The 25565-nt window shown below is 37.0% G+C and overlaps 1 protein-coding gene across 3 annotated transcripts in view; it reads left to right on the top strand.

Annotated features, from left to right (window-relative positions):
* mapre2 (microtubule-associated protein, RP/EB family, member 2) overlaps nucleotides 1-23887 on the top strand; it is a 70180-nt gene extending 46293 nt beyond the window's left edge. For all 3 annotated transcript variants that reach the window (XM_072255272.1, XM_072255261.1, XM_072255253.1), the window contains exons 3-7: nucleotides 9512-9657; nucleotides 11473-11680; nucleotides 16113-16252; nucleotides 18530-18682; nucleotides 18769-23887. In XM_072255272.1, coding sequence (XP_072111373.1) covers nucleotides 9512-9657; nucleotides 11473-11680; nucleotides 16113-16252; nucleotides 18530-18682; nucleotides 18769-18840 — 719 coding nt within the window. In that variant the 3' untranslated portion in view covers nucleotides 18841-23887. The remainder of the gene's footprint in view (nucleotides 1-9511; nucleotides 9658-11472; nucleotides 11681-16112; nucleotides 16253-18529; nucleotides 18683-18768) is intronic.
* Nucleotides 23888-25565: the final 1678 nt, after the last annotated feature.

Raw genomic sequence — 25565 nt, 5'->3', positions numbered from 1 at the left:
AGATAAGCCAATAAGAGGAGAGGCTGACTTGATCTGGTATTGGGAAATAAACCTGGTCACGTGTCAGATCTCTCAGTGGGAGAGCATTTTGGAGATAACGATCACAATTTTATCTCCTTTACCATTGTGTTGGAGAGGGATAAGAACAGACAAGTTAGGAAAGAGTTTAATTGGAGTAAGGGAAAATATAAGGCTATCAGGCAGGAACTTGGAAGCATAAATCGGGAACAGATGTTCACAGGGAAATGTGACAAATGTTCAGGGGATATTTGAGTGGTGTTCTGCATAGGTATATTCCAATGAGACAGGGAAAGGATGGTAGGGTACAGGAACTGTGGTGTACAAAGGCTGTTGAAAACCTAGTCAGGAAGAAAAGAAAAGCTTACGAAAGGTTCAAAAAACTAGGTAATGATAGAGATCCAGAAGATTATAAGACTAGCAGGGAGGAGCTTAAGGATGAAATTAGGAGAGCCAGAAGGGATCATGAGAAGCCCTTGGCGAGCAGGATTAAGGAAAACCCCAAGGCATTCTATAAGTATGAGCAAGAGGATAAGACGTGAGAGAATAGGACCAATCAAATGTGACAGTGGAAAAATGTGTATGGAACTGGAGGAGATAGCTGAGGTACTTAATGAATACTTTGCTTCAGTGTTGACTATGGAAAAGGATCTTGGCGATGGTAGGGATGACTTGCAGTGGATTGAAAAGCTTGAGCATATAGACATTAAGAAAGAGGATGTGCTGGAGCTTTTGGAAAGCATCAAGTTGGATAAGTCTCTGGGACTGGACGAGATGTACCGGAAGCTACTGTGGGAGGTGAGGGGGGAGATTGCTGAGCGTCTGGCAGTGATCTTTGCATCACTAATGGGGACGGGAGAGGTTCAGGAGGATTGGAGGGTTGCAGATGTTGCTTACTCAAGAAAGGGAGTAGAGATAGCCCAGGAAATTATAGGCCAGTGTGTCTTACTTCAGTGGTTGGTAAGTTGATGGAAAAGATCTTGAGAGGCAGGATTTGTGAACATTTGGAGAGGCATAATATGATTGGGAATAGTCAGCATGGCTTTGTCAAAGGCAGGTCATGCCTTACGAGCCTGACTGAACTAAACACATTGATGAAGGAAGAGCAGTAGGTGTAGTGTATATGGATTTCAGCAAGGCATTTGATAGGTACCCCATGCAAGGCTTATTGAGAAAGTAAGGAGGCATGGGATCCATGGGGACCTTGCTTTGTGGATTCAGAATTGACTTGCCCACAGAAGGCAAAGAGTGGTTGTAGACAGGTCATATTCTGCATGGAAGTTGGTGACCAGTGGTGTGCCTCAGGGTTCTGTTCTGGGACCCTCTTCTCTTTGTGAGTTTTGTAAATGACCTGGATGAAGAAGTAAAGGAATGGGTTAGTAAATTTGCTGATGACACAAAGATTGGGGGTGTTGTGGAGAGTGTGGAGGGCTGTCAGAGGTTACAGCGGAACATCGAGAGGATGCAAAACTGGGCTGAGAAGTGGCAGATAGATTTCAACCCAGATATGAGAATAGGTTGAGTGAACTTGGCTTTTTCTCCTTGGAACAACAGAGGATGAAAGGTGATCTGATAGAGGTGTATAAGATGATGAGAGGCATTGATCATGTGGATAGTCAGAGGCTTTTTCCTAGGGTTGAAATGGCTATCATGAGAGGGCACAGTTTAAGGTGCTTGGAAGAAGGTACAGAGGAGATGACGGGTAGGTTTTTTTGTGCAGAGAGTGGTGAGGGCGTGGAATAGGCTGCCGATAACAGTGGTGGAGGCGGATACAATAAGGTTTTTTAAGAGTCTCCTGGGTAAGTATATGGAGCTTAGAAGAAATGAGGGCTATGGGTAACCCTAGGTAATTTCTAAGGTAAATACATGCTTAGCACAGCATTGTGGGCTGAAGGATCTGTATTGTGCTGTAGGTTTTCTATGTTTCGAAATCTGAATCTTCAGCCATGTACTTGCCACCTCATTCTATTCCTGTCCTCACTGTCTCGTGGCTCAGGCAGAAATCCCGAGATTACTACCCTTGAGGTCCTGTTTCTTGGCTTCCTTCCGAACTCCCTGTATTCTTTTTTCAGGATCTCCTTCCTTTTTCTACCTATGTTGTTGGTACCAATATGTACCATGACTTCTGACTGCTCACCCTCCCTTTTCAGGATATTGTGGATGCGTTCAGAAACATTTCAGGCCCTGGCACCTGTGAGGCAAACTACCATCCGTGTTTCTTTTTTGCGTCCACAGTCATTGGTAGTGATCCTTTAAAAGTCCCCTTCATCCCCACCAGTCAGCCAATCTTCTATCCATGCTAGTAATTTGCCCTGAACATTGTTTTGCACTTTTGTTTAGCAGCTTTGTGTGTGGCACTTTGCCAAAGACCTTCTGAAAATCCAAGTAATGTCCACCTACTTTCCTTTGTCTGGTCTGTTTGATACCTGAATGAATTCTAACTGATTCAGAATCAGAATCAGCTTTATTACCTCTGGCATGTGATGTGAAATTTGTTAACTTAGCAGCAGCAACTCAATGCAATACATAATCTTGCAGAGGAAAAAAATAATAAATAAACAAGTAAAACAATTGTGTATATTGAATAGATTTTTTAAAAAACGTGCAAAAACAAATACTGTATCTAAAAAAAAAAGTGTGAGGTAGTGTCCAAAGATTCAATGTCCATTTAGGAATCGGATGGCAGAGGGGAAGAAGCGGTTCCTGAATCGCTGAGTGTGTGCCTTCAGGCCTCTGTATCTCCTACCTGATGGTAACAGTGAGAAAAGGGCATGCCCTGGGTGCTGGAGGTCCTTAATAATAGACACTGCCTTTCTGAGACACCGCTCCCTAAGAATGTCCTGCGTACTTTGTAGGCTTGTACCCAAGATGGAGCTGGCTAGATTTACAACCTTCTGCAGCTTCTTTTGGTCCTGTGTAGTAGCCCCTCCATACCAGACAGTGATGCAGCCTGTCAGAATGCTCTCCACGGTATATCTATAGAAGTTTTTGAGTGTACTTGTTGACATAACAAATCTCTTCAAACTCCTAATAAAGTATAGCTGCTGACATGCCTTCTTTATAACTTCTTCGATATGTTGGGATCAGGTTTGATCCTCAGAAATCTTGACACCGAGGAACTTGAAGCTGCTCACTCTCTTCACTTTTGATCCCTCTATGAGGATTGGTATGTGTTCCTTCGTCTTACCCTTCCTGAGATCCATAATCAGCTCTTTCGTGTTACTGATGTTCAGTGCCAGGTTGTTGCTGCGGCACCACTCCACTAGTTGGCATAACTCACTCCTGTACACCCTCTTGTCACCACCTGAGATTCTACTAACAATGGTTATATCGTCAGCACATTTATAGATGATATTTGAGCTGTGCCTAGCCACACAGTCATGTGTATCTAGAGAGTCGAGCAGTGGGCTAAGCACACCCCCCTGAGGTGCGCCAGTGTTGATCATCAGTGAGGAGGATATGTTATCACCAATCCGCACAGATTGTGGTCTTCCAGTTAGGAAGTCAAGGATCCAGTTGCAGAGGGAGGTACAGAGGTCCAGGTTCTGCAACTTCTCAATCAGGGTTTTGGGAATGATGGTATTAAATGCTGAGCTACAGCTGATGAACAGCATCCTGACAGAGGTGTTTGTGTTGTCCAGGTGGTCTAAAGCCGTGAAGCGATCTTCCCTTAACAAAACTACACTGATTTTTATCATATAGTTCCAAGTCTTCCTGAAATTTCATCCTTAATAAACTCTGAAATCTTGCCAGAGGTCAGAATTGACCTATAATGCCTTCCTCCCTTAAACAGGGTGTTTCCAGTCACAGTTGCCAGTAAAAGCTGCTTCCTTTCTTCTAAGCAGTATTAATGAATGCAGTCTTTTGTCCGAGCTTCTTTCAGATTATAAACTGTGGCGAATATTTGGTTGTGCAGATGTGTTATTCAAAGTTCATATGGTGTGTATATTACCATATACTACCTTAAGATTCATTTTCTTTCAGGCATTTACAGCTTATTCTAAAATGCACAAACAAACTGTTGTATACTCTGTACACTAAGATCTGATTCATTCTCAACTATAAAACTTCACCTGAAGTCAGACTCCACCATGGTTCACTCCACCAGGGGTCAAGAATGCTTTGCCAAAAGCCCCATGTTCATCTTGCAGAATTAACTGGTCAAACCACCTGTCACTTAAATCTGGTGTGCTACAAATCCATTTTATTCCTATTAATAGAAATAGCCCAAACCTTTAGTTTTAAATTTTGAATAAGTTTGTTTGGGATTCCAGAGTTAAGGAGTTATATGAATATACCAGGCATTAATTCAATCAAGAGCTAGTCGTCTTCTACCCTTACAGATTCCTTTAAGGTAGGAAGATTACTGCAGTCTTTTTACGAAGCTTCCATTTCGCTCATTCTCAAAAAGAATTAGAATCTTACTGAATGCTCTTCGTATAGACCTATCTCTTTACTCAATTTTGATACTAAAGTTTTATCTAAAGTGTTGGCTTGCAGACTTGAAAATATTATATCTTCTATAGTTTCGGATGAACAGACAGGATTTATTCAAAATCAATATTCCCGTTTTAATGTTATGTTAAATGTTATGTACTCTCCTTCTAAGGAAATATCGGAATGTGTGATATCTTTGGATGCAGAGAAGGCTTTTGACAGAGTTGAATGGAACTATCTATTTACGTCCTTAGAAAAATTTAATTTTGGACCTAATTTTATTCATTGGATTAAATTACTTTATCTATTTCCCTCTGCTTGGGTTCTTACTAATTTTCAGAAATCTAAACCTTTTAAACTCCAACATGGAACTAGACAAGGTTGCCCTTTGAGCCCTCTGCTTTTTGGTTTGGTATTAGAACCCTTAGCAATTGCTTTTCAAGAGTCCAAAGAGATTACTGGTATTTTAAGGAGAGGTACTATGCATAAAGTGTTGCTCTACGCTGATGACTTAACGCTTTTTATATCTGATGTTACAAACTCCTTACCATTTGTGTTCCATTTACTAATTTTAGTCAGTTGTTAGGATATAAATTAAATTTACAGAAGAGTGAACTGTTTCCTTTAAACAATTTAATACCAACTGATATTAACCTTCCTTTTAAAATTTTAAGAAAACAATCTGCGTATTTAGGAGTAACAATTACAAAGATTTATTTAGGGAAATTTTTTTTAAGTTTATGTTTTAAAAAAGCACTTTCTAATTGGTCGCTTCTCTCTTTATCACTGATTGGCTGAATCAATTCTATTAAAATGAATATCTTACCTAAATTTATATACCTTTTTCAAGCTGTGTCTGTTTTTATTCCTAAATCTTAGGATTCTTAAGATCTTAATACGAATTTTAAGATTTTAATTTTATTTACTTGTATCCTTATTTTGTATTTGTATTCATGCAATTTTCTAATATTATAAAAAATAATGAAAAATAAAGAGCTGGTCTTCAGTTCATGTAAACTGTAATCAATGCTCTTTACAGAGTATAGGTAACTGCTCATGAAGTACAGTTTGTAAGCTGAAGTGACTGACATTTTCTCATATGCATCAGCCAAACATGAGGTAGTGGGTGTATGTTAATTGGCTTATGTCAAACCAGGCAGCACTATCTTTATTATTTAGCATTACTGTGACAGAGAGCTTGGAAGCTTCCAGATAATACTTGACTATCACCTCGCACATTAATCATATTTACTCTATCAGTAATTGGGATATTAGTGTACTCTGAAGAGTTCACCCTCACATTAGTTTTGGGTGTCTGGGTTCTGTCCTCCAAAGCTTTTAGATTATGCATATGAATTACTTCGTTCCAGCAAAAGCAATTGGACTTTCAGCTGTCTTGACAGTTTACAGCTTACTCCCATTGTAAACAAAAAATGAAGCTCCATGAAACCATTTGTCAGACTCAAGATTTTGAAGGAAACAGTGTTGTCACCTGTTTTACCTTTGTTCTTAAGAGTTTTAAAACAAAACAATGTACTTTGAGTTCAGGGGAACTACTGAGAGGGTCACCAAGAGAATGTCTGTTTGTTATGATGAATAAGGACCATTTATATCATCCAATTTCAAAGTCTCTCCAGTGACTCAATTCAGTCATAACAGCAACCATATTACCAATATCAAATGAAAAACTTCTCAGTTGCCTAATTTATCAAGATAAAATCATGGATAAAATTCTATGTTCATGAACCTTTGTATATTGTACTGGTGTTACTCTTTCGCTAGCTGCTGGCATGTTTGAGAAATATTAAACTTCTAATACATATAAGTGAATATTTATTTCTCCCTATCAGAACCAGATGATTATTTCTAGTAATCCTCTTGTATTCTCTTGTAGGATGAATATGCGATGTATCACTGATTGAAATTAGAAGATTAGCATACTGTTTTTTTCGGGTGGGGGGGTACCTCAGTAATTGTATATCTTTCATTTGTCTCTATCTAAGAGTGGAAGCAATACTATGTGCACCTGGGACAATTTCCAATTTCTCTTTTTGTTGATCATTAATACAGCCTTCAGTGTAAGAATACAGTTGCTCTGATACATATTTTCTTGGTTATCCTAAAAACAAAGTAGTAATAATCCATCTTTTCAGTTTTGGTGCAGGTTGAATTCCTAATTAAGATGTTTCTTCTGATTTGGTTAGTGGGCTTGTATATTTGATTGATTCCATAAACTGTTGTCACATTGCTTTGATGTAAAGATCCAAATCCAACAGAACACTGAAGGGATTGCAGCTAATCCTAGAAAAGGTAAAACCTTACGATTATAGGAGCAGAATTGGGCAATTCAGGCCATTGAGTCTCCTCCGCCATTTCACCATGGCTGATTTATTATCCCTCTCAACCCATTTGCCTGCCTTCTCTCTATATCCTTACGAATCAAGAGCCTATCGACCTCCACTTTAAATATACCCAATGACTTGGCTGAATCTGGCTAAAAGAATTCCTCCCCTTCCCTGTTATAAAGGGATGTCCTTGTATTCTGAGGTTGTGCTTTCTGGCCCTAGACTTACCCACTATAACAAACATCCTCTGCATGAACATGCAGCCAACCATAAAAGGCCCCCTTTATTCTTACACTTTGCCTCTTGCCAGTTCACTAATCTTCTATCTATGCTAATATATTTCCTGTAATACCATGGCTCTTATTTTGGCTAATGTGTGGCACCCTGTCAAAGGCCTTCTAAAAATCCAAGTAAACAACATCCACTGACTATATCCTGCTTGTTATTTCATCAAAGAATTCCAACAGATTTGTTAGACATGCGTTTCCCTTAAGGAAACCATGCTGTCTTTGACCAATTTTTCATGTGCTTCCAAGTACCATGAAACTTCATCCATAATGATGGACTCCAACGGCTTCCCAATCACTGAAATCAGGTTAAAGAGTATATAATTTCTTTTCTTTTGCCTCTCTCCCTTAAAGAGTGGAGTGAAATTTGCAATTTTCCAGTCCTCTGGAAGCATTCCAGAATCTAGTGATTCTTGAAAGATCACTCTTGAAAGACCTCCACAATCTCTTCAGCTACCTCTTTTACAACCCTGCGGTGAAGTTCATCTGATCCAGTTGGCTTATTTACTTTTAAGTGTTTCTGCTTCCCAAGCACCTTCTCCTATGTAATGGCAGCTACACACACTTCAGCCTCCTGACTCTCTCGAATTTCTGGGATATTGCTGGTGTCTTCCATTGAAGACTGTAGCAAAATATTCATTGAGTTCATGTATCATTTCTTTGCACCCCATTACTACCCATCCAGTGTCACTCTTCAGCAGTCCGATATCCATTCTTGCCTCTTTTACTCTTCATGTATCTGAAAAAACTTTTGGTATCCTTTCCTTATCAGTTAGCTTATTTAATCATTTTTCCCCTTAATGCTTTCTTAGCTGCCTTCTGTTCATTTTAAAACTCTACCCAATCCTCTCACTCCCCATGGTTTTTGCTCTATTATGTGCCCTCTTTTTTGCTTTATTTTATCGTTGACTTGCCTTCCACGGTTTGCTCATCCACCTTTAGGATATTACTACTACTTTGGGTTGAATCTATCCTGTACTTTTCAAATGGCTACCAAAAACTCCAGCCACTGCTGTTCTACCACCAGTCCTGCTTGTGTCCCTTTCTAATCAACTTTGCCCAACTCCTCGCTGTAATTCCCTTTATTCCATTATAATACTGATACATCTAACTTTATCTTCTCCCTCTCAAACTGCAGGGTGAATTCTATCATATTATGATCACAGCCTCCCAGGGGTCCTTTACTTTAAGTTCTCTAATCAAATCTAGTTCATTATGCAACACCCAATCCAGAATTGCCTTTCCCCTAGTGGCCTCAACCACAAACGACCCTTAAAAAACCATCTTGTTGGCATTCTACAAATTCCTTCTCTTGGGATTGAGCACCAACCTGATTTTCCTTATCTACCTGCATATCGAAATCCCCAAGACTAGTGTAACATTGTCCAATTTACATGCTTTTTTAAAAGAAATTCTCCTGTTGTAATTTGTGCCTGACAACTGTTCGGAGGTCTGTATATAACTCCCATCAGGGTCTTTTTACCTTTGCAGATTTTTAACTGTACCCACAATGGTTCTACAGCTTCAAGTCCTCTCTCACATCTTTGTAAGGATTTGATTTCATTTCTTTACCAATAGTCACACCACCCACTCTGCCTACTTGCCTGTCATTTCAGTACAATGTGTTTTCTTGAATATTAAACTCTCAACTATGATCTTCTTTTAGTTGCAACTTAGTGAGGCCCATAACGTCACAATTGCCAATTTTTAGTTTGCTACAAGATCTTCCTTATTTTGTATACTGAGTGCATTCAAATATAACACCTTCAGTCCTGTATTCATCATCCTTTTCAATTTTGCCTCCATGTTACCAGAAGTTAAATTCTTGTCCCTTTCTAGACTGTCCTTTTATTTATTCTGGAGACTTTCGTAGCCTCTCCTGCACTCTTTCCCTTTTACTTTATCCTCAGTTTTCCAAACTGTTGAACCCACCCCACTACAATTTAGTTTAGACTCACTACAGCCCATCCCACTGACAGCAATTTTGCCCTATCATCTTCCTGACAGTCTCACTACACACTGCATTGATTTGTATATCAACTGCCCCATTCTCTGCGCTATCACTCTAGTTCCCAACCCTGCCCATGATCTTTGTAGTTTATACAGAAAGTATAAATTTTAAATGCATGGGGTTTGTTTGTCTGGTTGCAATATGCCCGACTGAAGGACCAATATTTAAAATAATTGCAATATATAAATATCAAATGAGTAGCACGGTGAAAAAGTAACATCATGAAGGGAAGAGAGGCAGAGAACTCACCTAAAAATTTCCTTTAGTTGCAGGGTTGTACAATTTTGATTTAGTTTTGAGAATATTATTTTCTCTAGTCTCTGCCACAGACCAGAGAAATGTTAGAGGCAAAGTATTTATTTTTGCCTTTCGTCCAAGTGACCTTAAATAGCATCATGAACTTTTTTTTTCAGGTGCAGCGTACTGCCAGTTCATGGATATGTTGTTCTCTGGTTGTATTAGTTTGAAAAAAGTAAAATTCCAAGCAAAATTGGAGCACGAGTATATTCACAACTTCAAACTTCTACAAGGTGCTTTTAAAAGAATGAATGTAGATAAAGTAAGTATTAATTTGAAATCGTATCAGTTATAATTACTAGTTTTTTTTATTGCTGTGGCAAATCTTGTATGGCATTGATCTGAGACACTGTTGCATTGGTGACATGTTGATCTAACTTAATTGATGGGGTGTCTACCTCCACTGAAAATATTTATAGAGTAGTTTATAATTGATTGTCAATTGAATTTAAAGTGAGGATACGAAGGTCCATGTCAAAGCCTCGGCAATCCCCTCACTTCTCTAAGTATGCTGATATATATGCCTTCAGGGGCCATATCCTCTCCGGGGCAATATTTATCTTATCTCCTTTTACCCTTTTTGTATATTGTAGAAACATTTTTTTTTATTTTTTTACCAGCTAACACTCAAAGGATGTTCTTAAGTATATTTTTTCTTTTAAATTGATTCTTATTGTGGAATATAGCCCTAGTTCTTTGAATGCTCTTACTTTTTTCTGGAAGCAAATGAAATATTTAGTGTAAATTGGACCTTCAGTTGTAGATATTCTTTTTCTACATTGCATATACACACAGGCACATACATAAAATGTTTTTTTTTTAACCAGATGTCAGTGATGAGTGGTGGTCTGCAGGGATCTGTTATGGAACCCCTGCTCTTTGATTTTTATAAATTAATTGAATGAGAACTGGAAAGGTAGGTTAGTAAGTTTGCAGATGGCACAAAAATTGGTGGCGTTGTGGATAGTGTAGAAGGTTGTCATAGATATGATGCAGAGCTAGGCTGAGAGGAGGCAGATGGAGTTCAGTCTGGAAAATTGTGGAGTGATTCACTTTGGAAGGTTGAATTTGAAGGCAGAAGTCAGATAATTTCTTTCCAGTGTGGAAGAACAGAGTGACCTTGGAGTCCATATCCATAGATCCCTCAAAGTTGCGGCCAAGTTTTTGGGATGGTTAAGAAGGCATTGGTGTGTTGTCCTTCCTGAGTTGGGGAATTGAGTTCAAGAGCCGTGAGGTGCTGTCTTGTTGCAGCTCTATGGAACCCTGGTTAGACCACACTTGGAATATTGTGTTCAGTTCTGGTCGCCTCATTATAGGAGCAATGCAGAAGTTTTAGTGAGCGTGCAGAAGAGGTTTACCAGGATGCTGCCTGAATTAGAGAGCATGTCTTTTGAGGATTATTTCTTTGGCACGAAGAAGGGTGAGAGGTATCTTGATAGAGGTATACAAGATGATAAAAGTCAAAATAGAGTGGACATCCAGAGACAATTTTTCCACAGGGCAGAAATGACGGGGACGTACTTTTAAGGTTATTGGAGTAAGGTATAGGGGAGATGTCAGAGGTAGATTTTTAAAAAACACACAGAGTGGTAGATGCATGAAACACACTGCCAGAAATGATGGTAAAGGCAACTGCATTAAGGGACATTAAAGAGCATACAGGTGAAAGGAACATAGAGGGTTATGAAGAGTTAGATTGATGTTAGATTAGGGTGAAATGATTGGCACAACATTGTGGAGTGACAGGCCTATACTGTTCTGCCGTATGCATGAGGAACAATAAATTTATCAGGCTTGATAATCCCATTGTGTAGGAGTTCCATGTGGCATCTCCCTAGATAAATTGCTTTAATTTTTAAAGTAAACTAGTTAGGAAAAAAATGCTTAATACAAGCTTATGTTCTACTGTCCCATTTGTGAAGTGATGGTGTTTTCTTTATTGTATAATTACATTATTCTAATCTTGAATATCCTCTGGAGGTGTGTTGTCAGGAACTATGACTTCGCCCATTTCTGAATCAGTTCACTTAGTTCTTGTGTCATTGAATAAAATTGTTCATTTATTTTTTTTTGTCAGGTTATTCCAGTAGAGCGATTGGTTAAAGGTCGCTTTCAGGACAACTTGGAATTTATCCAGTGGTTCAAGAAGTTCTTTGATGCAAACTATGATGGTAAAGAGTATGATCCAGTACTCGCTCGACAAGGTCAAGATGCTATTCCTCCACCCAACCCTGGTGAACAAATTTTTAATTTGCCAAAGAAAGCAGCAAGTTCACCAAGTGCAGGTAATAGTATTATTTTGTTTGTGTTCTGTCATTTCTAGACTTGCTGATATTCTGTCAACTCTGCATATTTTGCCTTTCAGACAGTTAATTTATCATTTAACTTCTCTGTTTTTTTAAAATTTGGAGCCTTTTTGTTTGCAATCGTATTTGTTTTCTTCGGTTATGTCCCAAGTCTTCATAATTGGTACCTCCAGTTCATCAACCTTGTGATAACTCTGTTATATCATCCTCAAACAATGAATCTATTTCCACAGATGTACTGGATGCAATCTCTGTCTTTCTGCTGTCACAAGCATGTTCCTTTATTCTTCAGTTTCTTAACATCTGGATGAATCAAATTACCTGTAATTCAGTATTCTTAAAACTGATGTAACTTGTTTGATTCTTAGCAAAAGTTAATAATACCACCAGTACCATTCCATCAATTTTCTTGATATCCTCTTCATTGTTAGACAAGCGTGTAAAATCTTTTTGATTGTGAGCCGCATTTCAAAGTTTCAGGAGAATTGAAGTCTCTGATATTCCGCTTTTGGCTTTTCTTGCTATTCAACATCAGGATTGAAACAATCATCTGTGCCGTAACCACCTAAGAGGTTGATTGTTTAGACCATAAGATATAAGAGGAGAATTATGCCATTTGGCCCATCGAGGCTGTTCCACCATTTCATAATGGCTGATCCATTTCTCTCAGCCCAAATCTACCGTCTTCTCCCTGTATCTCCTCATGCCCTGACTAATCAAGAATCTATCAACCATTGTCATAAATGTACCCAATGACTTGCCCTCCACAGCTGCCTGAGGCAACGAATTCCACAGATTCTCCACTCCCTGCCTCAAGAAATTCCTCCTCATCTCCGTTCATAATGGGCATCCCTCTATTCTGAGGCTATGTCCTGTAGTCTTAAACTCCCCCAACATAGGAAACATCCTCTTCACATTCACTCTATCGAGACCTTTCAACATTCGATAGGTTTCAATGAAATCCCTCATTCTTCTGAATTCTAGTGAGTACAGGCCCATAGCATCAAACACTCTTCATATGAAAACTCTATCAATACCGGAATAATTTTCGTGAACCTCCTTTGAATCCTTTCTTAGATAAGCAACTCATAACTGGTCACAATACTCCAAGTGAGACCTTACCATTGCCTTATAAAGCCTGAACATTTTTTTCATGTTTTTTTTTGTTCTCGTCCCCCTGAAGTGAATGTTTGACTTATTTTAAGTGTATACTTGGATGTCGTACACTTGGATTTCCAGAAGGCATTCGATAAGGTGCCGCATAAGAGATTTATAAATAAGATACAGATGCATGGAGTTGGAGGAAGTGGATTGGTTAACCAATAGAAGGCAGAGATTTGGTATAAATGGATGTTTCTCTGGTTGGCAGTCAGTGGTGAGTGGGGTGCTGCTGGGACTGGTGCTGGGCCCGCAGCTGTTTATCATTTACATTGATGATTTGCAAGAGGGGACTAAATGTAGCGAAGCAAAATTTGCTGATGACACTAAACTGAGTGTAAAAGCAAATTGTACAGAGGATGTGGAGAGTCTGCAGGGGGATATAGATAAGTTAAGTGAGTGGGCCAAGGTCTGGCAGATGGAATACAATGTTGGTAAATGTGAGATCATCCACTTTGGAAGGAATAATAGAAGAGCAGATTATTATTTAAATTGTGAAAGATTGCAGCATGCTGTTGTGCAGAGGGACTTGGGAGTGCTTGTTCATGAATTGCAAAAAGTTGCCTTGCAGGTACAACAGGTTATTAAGAAGGCAAATGGAATGTTGGCGTTCATTGCTAGAGGGATTGAATTCAAGAGCAGGGAGGTCATGCTGCAATTATACAGGGTACTGGTGAGGCCGCACCTAGAGTACTGTGTGCAGTTCTGGTCTCCATACTTGAAGGATATACTGGCTTTGGAGGCAGTGCAGAGGAGGTTCACCAGGTTGATTCCAGGGATGATGGGGTTAACCTATGAGGAGCGTTTGAGTCGTCTGGGACTATACTCTCTGGAATTCAGTACAATGAGAGGGGATCTTATAGAAACATACAAAATTTTGAAAGGGATAGATAAGATAGAAGTAGCAAAGTTGTTTCCATTGGTAGGTGAGACTAGAACTAGGGGACATTGCCTCAAGATTCAAGGGAGAAGATTTAGGATGGAGATGAGGAGAAGCTGTTTTTTCCCAGACAGTAGTGAATCTGGAATTCTCTGCCCAGGGAGGCAGTTGAGTCTTCTTCTCTAAATATATTTAAGATACAGGTAGATAGATTTTTACATAGGGGAATTAAGGGTTACGGGGAAAGGGCAGGTAGATGGAGCTGAGTTTACGGACAGATCAGTCATGATCTTATTGAGTGGCCGGGTAAGCTCGATGGGCTGGATGGCCTACTCCTGCTCCTATTTCTTATGTTCTTGTGTTTATTATGTGCCTCCCAGTACCCAAAAGTAACATCCTTAACAATTGACTCCAACATCTTCTCAGCTACTGAGGTCAGCCTAAACGGTCTATGATTTCCTCTTTACTGCCTCTCTCCATTCTTGAATAGTAGAGTGACTTTGCAATTTTCCAGTTCACCGGAACCATGCGAGAATCCATTGTTTCTTGAAAGATCATTAATAATGCCTGCACAGTGTCTTCAGCCACCTCCTTCAAATCCCTGGGGTGTAGACCATCTGGTCCAGGTGACCTATCTACCTTCAGACTTTTCAGTTTCTCAAGCACCTTCTCCCTAATAATAGCAACTTTACTCGCTTCTGCCCCTGATGCTTGAACTTCTGAGATGCTGCTCGTGTCTTCTACAGTGAAGACTGACGCAGACTGTTCAGTGCTCTTGTTTTTGTTTTTTTGTTTTGTTCTTTTTTTTCCATTCCTTTTATCAGTTTAGAAGTAAAACAATTAATACTTTGGATCAACTGACATTAGAATATTCATTGACTTGCCATTAATTAGCTTTACTGCTATGCTTGTTAGATTCTTAGTGGCATTGCATCAAGACTATAACAATTTTTCAATGTTGAAATTAGCTATAGAATATCCCATACTGCAGATATAAGAAATTCTTTGAATGTGAAAGATCAATATTTGTGATAAGTTGATGTGAATAATTAGTGCATGACAAAATCTTATAGTATTTCTTTAACTAGAATGGCAAGAAGCATGATTCTCAATTTGCTTATTGTCTTACAATATTGCCTGCAAATCTTGAGGTGTATTTCATGAGGGTTATGAGTTTTGAATGCAGAAAATTGGTAATTGAAATGGACTTCAAAAATAAACAAGAGGAATATTGTGGCAAAAATTGTTTTCCAGATTCAAATTAGTTCATTTGTTGATAGGATATGGATCAGCACTCATACTCTTTTATAAAAAAAAACAATTTACAGTTTGATAGAATTGTGCTAAATCTTGTTTTCTGAGAGTTACTTTTATGCATTTTATTGTAGAATAGGAATGATAAATTTCTAACTTTTTTTTAACTTGCCCTTAAATCAATTGAATGTTTGATTTCTTTATCACATTTTCCCTTTCTCTTTTAATCGTTGGCCTCAGTTTGCTTCCCCATAGTTTTTAACAATGTCAATTTTACATGATACTTTAAAAAATTGTATAGATTTGTGATCTATGTCAGTATGATTTGAATGAAAGGTTTTATAGTGTGGAATTATTTGAAAGGAATATGTAGCCTAAGAATTTACTGATCCCACATTGTCTATTAAAATATGACTTCAAGGGAAGTGCATTTATTAAATTCCATTTACCATTAAATGTCATCTGCTCATATGAAATTAATACTTAATTAAACACTCTGGGCAGGTCATGAAAATTATTTTTCCCCAAGCTTAGTCTTTGACAATTGAGAAAATTTGATTAATTTAGTTCTTGGACACAAAGAGTTGTGTTGGAAATTATCCCTTTCACCACCCCCTATCCACACTGACTACAAACATTTTAAATAGTACTTCATTGAAGGAATAATGTTGATTCAGAAATACTAATTTTTTGTATTTATTATTATAGCTAAATTCTATTGAACATTTCCCACTAAATTCTATTAAATATTTTCCATTATTGTAACTGTAAACTTTGAATGCCTTCTCATGTGACTAGGTGGTATTGGAACACCTTCCATGCAAGGTTTTAACTTTAAATTTGTTACCCAGGGAATAATGTGGGGATTGGGGAATGATCATCCATGGGATGTTAAAATCTGCAAGGATTATCCCAGATGATCTTGATTGTACAAATCGTAAAATTAAGGAACTCTGCTCAAAAAAATTTAAGTTTACTGTGAAGTCAGTAAAGCATTGAAATAGTTGTTTTGTAATGCAAATTTTTGTGATCATACAACCCTGCATGAAAGTGTGATATGTATCAGAATTTACAGTAATTCAAGTTGTTCATGTGGTTCACTTTCTGCCCTAATGATAGGTGCTGCTGCTCCAAAAAGCACTCCATCTCCTAAATCAGTGTCAACACCAACTAGGCCAACTTCAGCTCAAGCTAGAAAGGCACCAGGAACAAAAAGTGTTAGTGATGCAGAATCACATATTGCACAATTGAATGAGCAGGTACGTGGTAGTGAGTCTAAATTTTCCAGTAATTAAAATATATTCACAAATGATAAACATAATCAGAGGTGCAGTTGAAGTGAAATCCAGATGAACATATCACTAAGTATAATCATCAAATATATCTACTTTTACCCCTCTATCTCCTGGATTATTTTCAGGTAACCTTTTTTTTAATCACTGGAGACTTTGCCCCTGCTATTGATGGATCATTAAGTTTGTCACCACATGAGCAAGTTTGGGATTGAACATCACTTTCATCATTTGCTGACACCCCACCACGATCCTTCTTTATTCAGAAGCAGAATTGTTTTTATTTATAATAGAAATCAGGTTATGGCACAATTCTTTGTGCACATACTATAGTTGATGCTTAAATTGGGACATTCAATACCATGTCACATTGATAAATGTACTAAAAAATAAAGATTGATATCTTAAATTATTCATTACCTATTTCTTTAAGTTTAACAGCATTAATTTTTATCACTAGATCCAATTTGGATCTTTGAAAGTATTTTGTAATACCTGTAAAGAGGTAAGATAGACTAATGTATTGCTGTATTTCCCATATTATTTATAATTAAAATAAAATAGATATTCACTCACATGATGAAATCTTAATATAAGCTATAAGCAAGTAAAGTTATATTTGACTCATTTGTATTTTGTTCCTTATTAGTATTGACATAGGACTTTCAAACAACACATTTATCAATAAACTTGAATAAAATGTTGAGAACTTTTGCTAAATTCTTTCCCTTCAGAATTGGCTTTGTTGATTTTTATTTGAAAAATAAGATCCGGACATAATTTAGATCAGGGGTTCCCATTCTGTGGTCCACAGACCCCTTGCTTAATGATATTGGTCCATGGCATAAAAAAGGTTGGGAACCTTTGATTTAGGTATTATCCAAAAAAGGACGAGCCCACTGAGTTACTGTTTTATGTTTAACAGCTGGAAGGCATACCAGTGTCTGAATTTTTTTTTCACATTCCAGACATTTATGGAGGAAAACCTTGGTATCTTAGCCAGGCCACTGATCATCTAATTACACTCAAATCCATGTTGAGATGGTCATAATAACATTCAATTGATCTGGACAGATGTCAGGAGGTTGTTCCCTAACCCACAGTAGTTTAAGATGTCCAGTTACATTATTGTTATTCTTTAGCCCCCATTGGTGGCGATCTAAATTTAGCTGGAGAGTGATTGGGAATATCAGCATTGCATCCATTTATTTGAGGCTTGGCCTTAATCTCAGGTCTGCATGCATAAAGTGTAGCATAATTGACCAGATAGATGTCAGTCACACCTCTGTACTGGGTAATCTTTCAAAATTTGTGATCAATTTTTTATTTTTTATTTTCAATTCATAATCACAGTGACAGTGTAGAAGCACGACTGAAGATGATTTATACTGTGCAATTCTGAGGTGATTCACAGTATCCAAAATACTGTCATGCAGAACACTTTCTCATTAGAAAATAAAATATAACAATGTCTTGTTGTGTACCATAATGTTAACTCTATCATAATGTTCTTCCCCAGTACTTCCATAGCAGCTAGCTTAATGCTATTTCAGTGCCAGCTACTTGGGTTCAATTTCTCTGCTGTCTGCAAGGAGTGTGTGTGTGTTCCTTCCGTGAATGCGTGAGTTTCCTCTGGGTGCTCTTGATTTTCTCCCACATTCCAAAGATGTATGGGTTAGTTGGTTAACTGGTCATATGGGTTTAATTTGGTGGCATGGGTTTGTTCAGCCAGAAGGTCCTGTTGCCATGCTGCATCTCTAAATTTTAAAAAAATCTGGGTTAAATTGGAAGTATGGTGAGCTTGGAGTGGATTGTGATGCACTACAATGTGTAACCAACTAATCCTGGTGTTTTCAAGGCCAAAATACATTGTGTTGGTTTTGTATTTCAAATGTCTATGGAGAAAAATGAAGTGAACTGAAACTAGTTAGATTGCTCTTAAACTAGATCTAGTATGAATTTAATTGACTAGCTGCTGTGTTGAAACTTTTGTGATGACGAGACGTTTCACTTTTTTCTGTGTATCCTGTAGGTAATTAACAGAATGCAACTTCCTTTAATCAGATTATCAGAATGTATTCAGAGGAGAAAAAGAATAGAAGTTTTTTCTCTTCTGAATACATTCTAGCACTGAAATTCCAAAATTTTGATCAAAAAAGTTTCTGCAAGTCGAAAAAAATTGTGCTTCTGTTTTTGTTTTGATCAATGTTGCTTCAATTGATTTATTTTTTCAACTGTGAACAGGTGAGTTCATTAAAACTCGCACTTGAAGGAGTTGAAAAGGAGAGGGACTTCTACTTTGGGAAACTGAGAGAAATTGAACTCATATGCCAAGAACATGGACAGGAGAATATTGACCTTGTTCAGCAACTCATGGACGTCCTATATGCCACTGATGTATGTAGAATTTTACTACTTACTTGGGGGTAAAATTTAAATACTGTATTCAGTGATAGATATGTATATTTATTTTTGAACTGCAGGAGGGAATTGCAGGGCCAGATGACGGTCAAGTACAGGCTGAAGAACTGCCTCAGGAACCAGAAGAGTATTGACACCACAAGCATCTATTTGTGAATGAAGAGCACACTGAGGGCTTCATGAAAAGAATTGCTTCAGTTTGAACATTAGCATTTTATCCTCCATTACTCTGCATCAGCAAAGTACTGTATTCTTTACCCATTATTTTACCATCATGCATTTGCAGCAACTATCTTTGTATAGGAAAATGTGGTAATTTGGGGCTAAATTAACACTTTGCATTACGGCTATGTTTAGGCAGATATATGGTTTGACAACATAATTTCAAAACTATAGTATCCACTGAAGTTTTACAAAGTAGTTTCAGTGATCAGAAATGCAGTATTACAAGTTCATATGCACCGTGTATAGTTTTGAAACCTACATCGAGAAACCCATCACACAGACATTTCTACACAATATATAGGTAATATCAGCCTATTTATAAGAAAACGTCATTGAAGGAATGGGTTCTTAAATCTGTTAAAAAAAAAAATTTAAAAAAAAAGTCTTATTAAGCTGTATCTTGTTATGAAAATTATTCACAATTTGTTGCATGATAGAGTAGCTTTGTTTTCAGGACATAAATTTCAGTTACTTTATCTTTCTAATTTAATAAATTAGAAGTCTGTTTATATTGTGGTCTGTGTATAAAAGTCTTCTTGAGAAACCTGTTAATGCAATGATGCATACAAAGCCACATTCACCAGAATCTCAGTTAAATATCGTAATATTCTGATGGTCTTATGGTTGTCACAATTAAGAAGCAAAGGAAATGAGAACGATAGTAAGTGCATGTAGTTTAGATATGATTTGGTTGCTGATCAGTGATAAAAAGACCTGAATTTGAATGAGTCTTGACTGGTAGTAACACATTAGCTTTCCTTTGAGACAAGATTCACTAAACTGCAGCTCATTATCTGTTGGACGGAATTTGTGAGGTGCGGTTCTTCCTTCACTCACAAATTTCATTTGTATTTCAGCCAAGGATTAATAATTCAAAAGTCCTGTGGTGACTTATGTGGAACTTATTGACTGAGGAGGAAGATGTGAAAGATCACTTTATAAAGCTTAGTGCCTGCAAATAGAAGTATCAGATGGGGTGTATTATTGCCATAGATTGAAAAATCAACTGATTTTAGTAAAACCTGCTATATGTATGCATATTTTACTCCTGTTTTGAAATTAATAATTGGTTACACATAACAATGCATGTTTCCATCACAGGTTTGCTAGTTTATTTCATATTCATTTGTCATTCTTGGCCTCCAAAATTGAATTTTTAATGGGTTTGTAAATTGTAAGTTTATTTTGTCACATTAAGCATACAGAAAAGTAAATTATTCTGCTTTTGGTTTACCTATTTCAGTTGCAGATTTGGATAGGAACATACAAATTGGGAGGTGGAGTAGGCCATTGGCCCCTCAAGCTTATGCTATAATTTCATAAGATGATGGGTTACTAACTCCCACCTACCTAGCCCCCACTGTCACCTTTCTCCTTTTGCTTTTCAAGAACCTATCTACCTCTCTTAAAAAGGCTCAAAATCTCTGCTTCTATTGCTTTTTGGGGAAAGAGTTCCAAAACCTCAACCTTAGGGCAAAAAAAATTGCTTTGTTTTAAATGGGAGACATCACCCCCTCCCTTAATTTTAAATAGTGACCCCCCCCCCCACACCTGTGTTCTAGATTCTTCCATCAAGTTGCCTCTCATCCTTCTAAAGCAAGGTGGATAAAAAGTGTGTTTGTCCAGCTTTTCCTTATAATGCAACCCATCCCTTTCAGGTATGAGCCAGTTAAGTCCTTTCTGAACTGCTTCCACTGCATTGACTTGTTCACAACATGTTTACATTTTTAAGTAAGGAGATCAATACTGTACATTACTCTAGATTTGGTCCCACTAATGCCTATGTGAGTAAAGTGTACTCCTAGCAATAAATATTAGCTTTTGCTCTGACACTTCTGTATCTTGCCTCTGAAATCTCCATTTGGGTCATATTTTTAAAAAATGGTCAATTTCACATTTTCCTACAATGTACTCCATTTGCCCTTCTAATAACCTATTTATATATCACTTTCATGGTCTTCTGTTGTACTCATTTTTTTCATTTATATTTCTTTGTGTCATCATATTTAGAAACTGTATCCAAAGTGTTCTCATCTAAGTCAATTCTAAAAGTTGTATGTGTGTCCAACTCTGAATCCTGTGTTACACCACTTATTGCATCTTGAATCTATTATTTTGGTACTTTGAGAAAAATTAAATTTGGCCCATTGTCTTACTGCAAAAAACAAAACTAACCTTGATTATCTTACCGAAACCTCAGTGGCCATTCGTGAAAAAAGTTTCAGATTTCTAATTCCTTTTGTGTGAATAACTATTTGACAGGGCCTCCATAGGATTATTTCTGATAAGCAGCTGTGCCCATCTGTTCAGGACATGCCCACTACAGAATATGTTTCACTATACCCTAACCAGTTTTTAAAATTCTTAAATATCTCTATTAAATCACTTAACCTTCTCTACTTAAAAGAATGGAAGCCTTGGCCCAAGTTCTTTGCCCATGACCAATATATCTGCAATAACCAGAAATGAATGTGATGCTGAACTTGTTCCACCTAGATCTTTCATGCCACTTCCAATCACTTGTATCTATCCCTTTTTGAAACAAAGCTGGTGTTCTGCTAGCCTTTTCCAATGATCTATTATGGGTCTCCCTTACATTTTGGTGATTTCTGTATTTGAATCCCAAAAATCCACTGTTCCACAGCACTTTGTTTTCTTTCAGTTTAAAAACAATTAAACTCATCTGCAAATCATAAAAATATTAACTTGTATTAGTTGCAGTTTTTGCACTCAATCTGTTAATGTTCCTTTACAACTTGTTTGCTTTTTTTTAGAACTGCTCTATCTTGATTTCTATCATTAGCAAATGTAGACATGTTCCTCAATTTTAGTAACATATTAATATCTGTAGACCCATTTACAGATTCATGAAAGATACTGAAGTTCACTTCATAATTTAAGAATGTACACATCTTCAGGCTTTTATTTCTAATCAACAAATCTTAACTGATAGGTACAGTAATTCATAATTCTTTTATTATGTCAATTTTATTATTTCCATTTTAGAATTCCATAAAAAGTTCAGACACTTGGCTTTTGGGTTATTAATGTTCTCAAACAAAACTCATCTAGGTTTGTCAGGCAATGCTTACATTTAACAAATCCATACATTTTTCATGTCCTTAAAGAACTGTCCCTAGATACATTTCCTAGCATCTGTTCCCTGTTTAAATTGTATGTTTACTTCCAGTATCTAAAGAAATTCTTTCTCTTTCAACATTGTTTTCTTAATCTCAATTGCTGCCCTACATCCATAAATGAAACTATTGCTGTGAACATAATTAAATCCTCAGACTATTTTTGCATATGGGGGAAAAATGGATTCTTTGCAAAGTTGCACTTATTGTTTATTGGTTTAGTTATCAATGGAGATGGGTGGGGTAGAAATGAATCAGTAGTAATTCTATGGTCAACATGCTAAGCTGCAGCCAGGATTTTTTGGAAACTTTTCAAATCTTTATAGCTTTTAGGTACCCAAGGTTGTTGGTATCAAAATTTTATTGGTGTATATATGTTTATTCTGACATTACCTGGTTGGATATTGTAACTGTGGTTTGTGTAATACTTAATAGAAATATTGGTTAGAATACATTAGGTTGTGTTATTTTCATTAACTGGACTGGTCCCATCAGTTTCCTAACTTGCTCTTAAACTACATTTAAAGTTTCAGATTATTTTTTTAAATATTTCATTCATTTCCAAGTTGATTTTTTAAAAAAAAATTTCCCTCAAGTAAAAATCTTGGCAACAAGGTGGACTTATTTAAAAATTGCCAAATTTATATTCATGCATCCATACCTGAATTCATAATACAGGATCATTTTAAAGTAGTTTGGGTCCATTTGTCTCTAAATGGCATGGAGATGTGGAGGTGTATGATATTTGCAAATGAAGGACATATTTCAAAAAATTGTTCCAATGTGTGTGATGCTGAAATGCAACTTAGTTAGATTTTAAATCCTTGGTTTCAATAGAGAAGACATAGCAAATTCATACACATGTAATTTAGCATAACTTAAATTGACACTTGTACTGCTATTCTCAGTATTCCTGATATACTGTTTTTTTTTACACAAAGTATCCCGCCATTTCTTTTAAACCCGGAGAAGATATTGCCCAGGTTTCATTTTCAGCAGCTGGTTGAAGATTATGGACCTAAGCCATAAGTACATCAGAAACTTGTTCATTACAAAGAGTTGAAAACTGATTTGGATAGTTTTGAAGGGAATCCTATCTTAATTTGATATCCTGAAATGGCTAATACAACTCTTTTGGAAAGAAATTATCTATTATTAGAATTAAGTCCAGCTACTCATTCATTATTTTACCGTGCTGCTTAATCTTATTTAAATTCATAATCAATTTTGATTGTACATTTAAAGTTTTGGTTTCATAACAAAGATTAGCCTTTCAAAGGTTGTTCTTTGTATAGGTGTATTCAAAAATTAACATAATGTAAATATTTTATCAGGTTCTTTAGGAGGAGGCATTGCAGCATTAAACTGTATACTTATATCAGTACCCTTTAACATGTCTAAGATTTGGTTTTGATTGTACCATAGCAGTTTCTGCATTTGAATTTAAATCAAAACTGGTGAATGTACCCATGAAAGAATCAAGAATCACAATTGGTCTTGTTTTTGGTTAGTGATGCAAAAAAAAAAGTTTTCGAACATGTATTAACATGAGCAAAAAAAATTCTTGCCACTACTGAGTCCAGTTCTTCTACTAGTTCACCATGCCAGTTAACCTCTCCCCTGTTTTCACCCTACTAATGAAGCTGTACTAATGAAGCTGACAGGCATTTTCTACCCTGCCATCAAACCCTTAGATTTGTGTAGCATGCCTCGTGCACAAGGCCTTCTCTGTTCAAGCATATTCCATTGTGCAATATTGTGTTCATTAAACAAAAGGTTTTTTCCTCACTCTCAAAATAAAACTGATGTTATATAAAAAGCTTGATTCAATTGCATTAATACTTTGCTTCGAAGCATTCCTTTAGTATTCCTTCAAATATGTTTTATAGTATAAACGTAAGCACTGTTTTGAAGGATGCACTGTATGGCATGTTATTTGTTTCCGGTCTGTCATCAGAAGTAAGCTTGCTTCTTGTTTTGTTAATAAACTATTAGTTTGCAAAATGGTGCTTCCACTTCTTCATCACACAATAGTATATACAGAAAGACAAGCTGAATGGGGGGAAAATTAAAGCAAAATAAAACCGTGTTGGAAATGTGAAATGAAACAAAATACTGGAGAATAGCTTATGCACTCAATGGAAAAAGAAAGAGTTGAAGTTTTACTGTCTTTGACCTTTCATTAGATGAAGCAAAGTGCTAGTTAAAACATTTATTCTTTCTTGTTCTGTAAAGATTTCCAAACATCCAGCATTTTGTTTTACTATTTTTTGGAAAAAAAACAGATGTTAAATGACAAAGTACCTTTTGTTTCTCCCCCAAAATCAGTGCCTGTGTATGAGGGCAGACTAGGTAATGACAAAGTACTAGCAATGAAACTATACTGTGTTTCATTTTTTTTTGTGTTGGCAGTGGAGAACACTGACAAATATATTGAGGTGGTTTCATGGGAATATGAAGGAGGATGGTGATAGCCATTGGAGAATGTCATTGTGAGCCATGAGAAATGAACTTTGTGGAAAATTGGTAGCCATTGATGAAAATTATATATTTACAGTTTAGGGCTTTAATTTATGGAAATGTATAGATTCATTCTCTCTCTCTCTCTCTCTATCTATATCTCTATATGTGTGTATATACACACACACACACACACACACACACACACACACACACACACACACACACACACACACACACACACACACACACACACACACACACACACACACCCCCCCCCCACACCCCTTGACATTGTTTTCCCAACACGACATATCAGGAAGCTGCATCTTCAGTGATATCACCCAACTAACCTTTCAGTAATTTACATGGATTCCTTCGTGCCATTAAGGTCTTGCATGCCTTTAATGTGCCAGGGCTGACAGCTAAGAATGGAGATAAACTTACCTGTGATAAAGCAGATCAATACTTGCTGGTAAGGACATTAAGAATTCCTCTCAACTTTGACATGAGTGTCTTGACTCCATTCCCCAACAAACTGCCTGATGCTACTTGCTGTCACACTTGGGTGTTGAAAGGTCATAAAGGCTATATACCCACTGTGAAACAAGGTCTGTTAAAACATTACCCTGTTGAAATTTAAAATAATACTTGGCCGAGAAGGACCTAAATTCACCACTTTATCTTACATTGCTGAGAAAAAGAGGCACATCAGAGAATCTCAGATCATCATGCTATACACTAAGACAGGAGAGAAAGCTGACTGCAATCGTGAAGGAAATGTCATCACAATAGGCCCAAATCTAATGCAGACTGGTGTCATGCAATGCGTCAATGCTCTTATTTGTTTTCTCAATTTTTTTAATGCACAGTTATACCACATCTTCAATTTTCCTTTGTGAGTGGAGCTCATATAAAGGACAAAATGAAAGTAGTGCAACCTTCATTACCTACATTACAGAGCCAAGGTCATTTCAAACCAAATCATGGGACTGCAGTGAAGAGACATCAGTTAGATAGGCACATATTTGTTGAAC

The sequence above is a fragment of the Mobula birostris genome, chromosome 1 (assembly GCF_030028105.1).
Source record: "Mobula birostris isolate sMobBir1 chromosome 1, sMobBir1.hap1, whole genome shotgun sequence".
Taxonomy (NCBI): Eukaryota; Metazoa; Chordata; class Chondrichthyes; order Myliobatiformes; family Myliobatidae; genus Mobula; species Mobula birostris.
This window is presented reverse-complemented; position numbering and strand designations above follow the sequence as displayed.